General features: G+C 39.2%; 1 protein-coding gene across 1 annotated transcript; it reads right to left on the bottom strand.

Moving 5' to 3' along the window:
• Positions 1-861: 861 nt before the first annotated feature.
• Positions 862-5,383, bottom strand: LOC145487261 (indian hedgehog protein-like). The gene is made up of 3 exons (XM_081466000.1): positions 4,441-5,383; positions 3,980-4,241; positions 862-3,508 (listed from the first exon to the last, which is right to left on the bottom strand). The coding sequence occupies exons 1-3, from the start codon at positions 4,738-4,740 to the stop codon at positions 2,871-2,873; spliced, it is 1,200 nt and encodes a 399-aa protein (XP_081322126.1). The 5' UTR covers positions 4,741-5,383; the 3' UTR covers positions 862-2,870.
• Positions 5,384-5,779: the final 396 nt, after the last annotated feature.

Genomic DNA, 5,779 nt, shown 5'->3' with positions numbered 1-5,779 from the left:
TCAAGATTTGTCTCATACTACGCCAGACTCATTCAGTCTCGCCCACACCTAAATACAGGTCACTTTGTCACAGTGAACATGTATTTTTTGTTTCTTTTTTTTTGCGTGAAACCGATCTGTCCACGGGATATTAATGAACACGAACAATGCCTTCATCAGTAAAGTATCCCTTACGGATAATTGCTAGTTTATCATTTAATTGTGGGAATCGTTTGTCGCCTGTCTGCCTTAAGAAGTGAAATCTGCTCTGCATCGGGCCATCATTGCCATTAAGCGAGTGGTTTCTTACACGCACTCGAGTTTTGCAAATAAAACTCACCCGAAGCGACAACTTCAGTATCTAAATGCCTCAGAGATGAGTTCAAAATAATATCATGGTGAGTTTACCACAGTTAACACCTTCCTTCTGCGTTGTTTTTAATTCTATTTCCGTGCGTGAAGCTCTGACCTCGCCGCACATTTTGACACCTTTTCGACTACGCGGGATGCGCGCGTCGGATGGTTCTCAGACACTGCTCAACTGTTATCATTGGCGGATCTTAAGGTAACCGCAAGATCTGTTTCGTTAAAAACCACTTAACACCTTAAATACAACGTCAAAAGATTCTTCAGATGCCGTGTCGTTTAACGCCTCTCGAAGACATGTTCCACAGGAAATCATTCTCGGAGACAAAGTATGCCGTTTCTTTTGGACAGCGAACTTAAATTTGTAACAAAGATTGCCATTACTGCAGCATTCAGGCTAGCATTTTGTGCGATGTTTGTAGTCCAGTTTTATCAATTTAGGGAAGATATCTTGAAATAAACTCGACTATTGTTTATGAGAGCAGTTTATAATCAAATTATCTCTGGGCGTAATATTGTTTTGAAAACACAGTTGCTAATTAATTATTAAGGACTGATGGCGTTTAGTGCGAGATTTGCTTCCTTGTTCCTTTGTGAAATAAGAAATACCTAGTATCTCACTGTTTTTGGTGGCACTACTTTACTGAAGAAAATTTGTGTTGAAGTCGTCAGATCATAACATTCAAAAGACAGAGCGTGGAGGGGACATAATTCAAACAATTCACGCCCACTTGCACAATGTTGACGGCTCGTGTCTAATTGCATCGAAGTGCTGACGGACTTTCTTGTGACGCGATTAAATTTTTTTATGTGTTAATTTAATTTTACAAGCCCTGTCCGTCCTGAGTGCAAGAAGAACTTCATTATACATTGAAAATCCTGATCATAAAATCGTGGATTTTCGACGATACCATTTTATGACTTAAAATGGCATGGTCGCGAGTGTCGCAAGGCCATTGATCATATCAAGGTTCGCAGCACTCCGAAACAAATTTTAAGATTATTTTTCTCTCCTACCCAGTTACTCCATTTGACGTGAAGAAGATTCAAAACAGATGACTTGAAGCAGCTGAAGAAAGCCAGGAACAACCCACAACAGATATTTCACAAACACAATGACTGTTTACGTTGCAACTTGCTTTAATATTGCTACTAAATCATGAGTGTAATTTTTGCACTTTTTTTTTTCTCGAGTAACACCCTGTTTTCACAATCCAGGAATAACTACCTGGTTTGAAAGTCACTAGATACCTTGTATCACGAAGCAAACCTTATAAAGGCAATTCTCTGCGAGCGAGAAAACAAACTTTCGTGAACCGAGCATCAAAAGAATTTGACCTACAAAATGAGAAAGGCTTCCCTCTGTACACAAGACTGTTGCACAATATATTAAATTTGAGCCTTCTGTGCAAACTAGAAAATCTTTGACTCAACCGAATCTCTTGTAAAGTAGGCCCTGTATTATAGGGGACAGTTTTTTACTGAATACACCACTGTCCTGGAAAAGGGCTTTAAAATAATACATCTAAATACTTCGAGAATTACCAGAACTCTCTAGACACAACAACACTACACCTCGTCTATAATGTTAAATCTTTTTCCGTTCACATATTTCTAACCTTTCTTTGTTTTCGGCTGTTTTTCTACTTTTTTTATCAGATTTTATAGTTGACTTTCTCAGTCTCCAACTGTCATTGCCACAACTCTACAAAATGTGTATTAAGTTAAAGAACATGGAGTCTTCACTCCATATTTCAGAGTTAGTTTCATTGTAAAACAAATCATAATTCCTACTACTATAGGCATTACTTTGTACAAATATTTGTTTCATAATATTTCGTTTTTCAGTTCATACTCTAAACCAAAAGTTTCTTGACTGTACATCGGTGACCAGCCGTTTATACAATACCATACAAAACTACGTAATACTGTACAATAGAGACATAAATAGTTGTTAATTTATCTTAATTTATGTTCGAGGTGCCCTAGTTTCCTTAACACACTAAGCTATTTCATTGACACTCAATATCTTTAGGCATAAAAAAATCTTTGGAAACAGAGAAATGCTGCTATCATGAACGAAACCTCGCTTAAATGTCGCAAGAAATAAATCTGTGATAGCAAAACTACTGTTTCAGTGCTTGGATTATGACACAAAAATATAATGCAAATTTCTTGAACAAAAGTCACGAGGTGAAGACAACAAAATGAAACAGCGACTCTAAATTATCTTCCACACCGCCAAGTCGACTTTATCAAAGTGGAGATTTCTTTTAGACTTATAACAACTGCAGAATACCTTGTCGATAATTCTACATCTCAACACAATAATGCATGAAATAATAATGCTCTTTTTTTTCGTACGGCTTTTTAAACATATGGAAATGAAATGACAAAGGTATTGAGCAGTTTCTTGATGTTTTCAGTAGAGCAGCTATTTAAAAAAAACTCGTCAAAGAAGAACATCTTTCAGTAGAAAGAATATAATTTGTCGTGCCATTAATTATATCATCAACACATTAAATTCACGAGAGCTTAACGAGGCCAAAAGCTTTGTTGATTGTCATAAGTAACTCGGGATACCAATGCATCCCTTGTTGAACATGAAAACCACCAGTGTTCCACAAGCTCGGAGCATAACTATGTACAAGTCTCAAAGGACCGAAGACCATGTGAGCGATTTCATGATCGCTTATCATGGCGTAACAAGAAGACACAACACCATCCACAATTACATTTCCTTCCATGGTAACCGGGGCAACCATGCCAGTTCGTTTAACAAGAGAAACCCTCTTTACCTGCGATGGAACAAGTCCGTCGTCTGCTGAAACCAAAAGGAAATCTCCCGGCAGCACGCTGCCCGCATGTTTTGAGTGAAGCTGTGTCCCTGAGGAATTACTTGTGAAGATTAGATGTGAAGGCGTGAGAGTGATATGTTTCGCGGGCTTTTTAGTCTCGATCAAAACGTGCAAAGCTTGTGGTATGTTGGGCTTGTAATCTGCAAACATCACCACTTCGCTGAAGCCAGTCTTCCCTTGCTGCGTCATAACTTGCACAAAATCACCGACTTTGAGATTTCTGACCTGTAGATCAACACCGTTTTCTAGTTTGACTGTCGAATCGGAGCTGAAACAGCCATCCCACGGTTTGTCGGAAAAACCATCTAAAACACGGCAGAAAAAATACAATTTTACATTAATATAGTTTCTGTCTTGAAAGATTATTAACAGACCATCAATTACTGCTTCATCTTTTGTAATGTAACACGCGGACGAAAGTTTGTTTTGGTGAATGGCGGAATTTCGCAGGATTGGCAAAGAAAAATAACCTTTGTTACTGAGACCGGAATGACTTAACATGCTTCCTTTGTATTTCTAAAATTGGATTTGCGTGTTACCGTAGGGGCGGTACAAAAGTTATTACTCCTGCAAACCAATTCAAAACAACACTCGCACGCCCTTCAAAGAGGATTTCGCGAGGTAAGCTGAAATTTGAAATGTGCGCGGGCAGATCACTGGAGAATTATATTACAAAATGCTACATTCTCATCGCTACATAGTCAAAAATAAATGAAAAAGCTGGCATTCCGAAATCATTAACTTAAGCTCTCATGAATTAAATTAAGAGTATTTACCTTCGCGAACAGAAGCGTGAATATGTGATCTGCTTTCGTACAAAACCCAGTCAAAGCCAGCCTCGACAGCAAGTCGTCCCAAAAGACCGATTTTCGTTTTGTCCCGGTCGGACAAACGTAGGTCGACAGCTCGCCCTTCATAATGCAGCGAATTTGGCGAGTGCTGGTCTTGTTCGTCCCAAGCCTCGGTCACCACGAGCTTTACGGAGGGCCACTCTCCTTTCACTAAACCCGCCAACGTTGTCAATTTCTCTTTGCATCGCTAATGAAAAAAAATCGACAACATGAGGGAAGTTCGCGGATTTTTTTACGATGGTTGTTGTGAATCTATGAATGAATGGACATCGCGCCCCGCACGCTGACCTATCTAGTGTACATAAACCTCACAAGAAGTTACATGCTGTGCATTTAAAGTGATGAAAGGTAAGATATAAAAAGTAAACAAACGAAAGCACTCCTACCTTCGACATCAAGCGATCTGCGCCAGTTCCCTCTTCGTCGCGAAAGATTATGCCGTTATTATAACACGGCTCAAGTTTTTCGAACTCCGGCGAATTTCTAGATATCTTCCCCTTAGCTGGTCCACTGGCTTGTTGACTGAATTCACTAGTGTCAGGAATGCTCTGCGTTAGCATAAGAGGTTTTCTCGGGCCTTTTCCTCCATAACCGTTCCTGGAGCCGCACGAGAGTGACGGCTTGAACTGTATCACGCCAAATAGTAAAATAAAATGACAGAAAAAGGCACAGTTTGTAATTTCCATTGCATGCAAAGTTCGCCAATCGTGTGGTTGTTCGAAGTATGCCCTGGGGCTAAAGGTTCAGCTTTAAGGAAAATTATAAGCGACGACGTTTCTTCCGCTAAAGTGTTCGTTTCTTCAACAACATGTTTAACTGACACTGGCAATTTTGTCCTCAGTATTTCAATGTGACTATGACGCACCCTCTTCTGATTGGCTCATCTGAATGACTGGCGTGTCGAGGGTGTGTTATTGAACAACTTCCTGAGCTCGTACACCTGCCTGCATTGCTCGCTTTTTTCCTACCCGAAAAAATGCTTTAGCTTCGATTAATAGGCATTCGAAAAATTTTATCACCCGTGCATTTCCTTTGCTAATGAGTCGGAGACTTTCAAAATGCGAGAGGTTAACTGCCACTTTGGCTCAGACTTCGCTAAAACTGCTAAAAGTAATGAGTCGTTAATTTGCGGCAATGTTCAGTCTTGTTGTTCGGCCAATCAAGAAAAAGATTTTAATTATTGCCTCGTAGACTTCCAGATTCTTGTCAACATTGCTTGCTGAAAGTAAATCAAGCCATTTCTTAATGTAAGAAATCTACGTTATTGTCCACTAGCCAGAAAGGTTTGTCCAAACAGTGGCTAGACTGTATTTGTTTTTTCGATCTGAAATTAGCAAGGCCATCTAATTTTGAATGGGTTCCCACGTATACAGCAAAATTTTGCACGCAGAAATCTCTTGTGTAGGCGTGTCTCGCAAGCAATTCACATTACATCAATAAGTTGTGCATCGAATACCAGAATTCGATCCCTCATGAATAGAAATTATCGCAAGTGTAATTAATGGTAAAGCAAAGTAACATGTCAGTTTAATGTTTACTAAAAGAAAGGGTTGAAATCCTTATTTTATTCAAATGACTTTCTTTCATTATCGTATGTCACTGTCTGTATCATTTTGGTATCCATAGAGTGAAACACAAACAAAGACAAACCCTCTGCATTTAATTAAACTTTATTAACTTTAAAAGTAGACACATGGCAAATAGTGCACTCTTCTCTATGGCGGC

Source organism: Orbicella franksi, chromosome 5 (assembly GCF_964199315.1).
Source record: "Orbicella franksi chromosome 5, jaOrbFran1.1, whole genome shotgun sequence".
Lineage (NCBI taxonomy): Eukaryota > Metazoa > Cnidaria > Anthozoa > Scleractinia > Merulinidae > Orbicella > Orbicella franksi.
Note: the sequence above shows the minus strand (reverse complement) of the source record. Positions and strands in the feature narration are given on the sequence as shown.

Excerpts from the sequence above, each read along its gene's own strand:
- LOC145487261 (XM_081466000.1), bottom strand. The coding sequence starts at position 4,740 with ATGGAAATTACAAACTGTGCCTTTTTCTGTCATTTTATTTTACTATTT. Across the intron at positions 4,242-4,440 it reads CAGATCGCTTGATGTCGAAG|CGATGCAAAGAGAAATTGAC; the intron begins GTAGGAGTGCTT and ends TTTTTTCATTAG. Across the intron at positions 3,509-3,979 it reads TCACGCTTCTGTTCGCGAAG|ATGGTTTTTCCGACAAACCG; the intron begins GTAAATACTCTT and ends GCCGTGTTTTAG.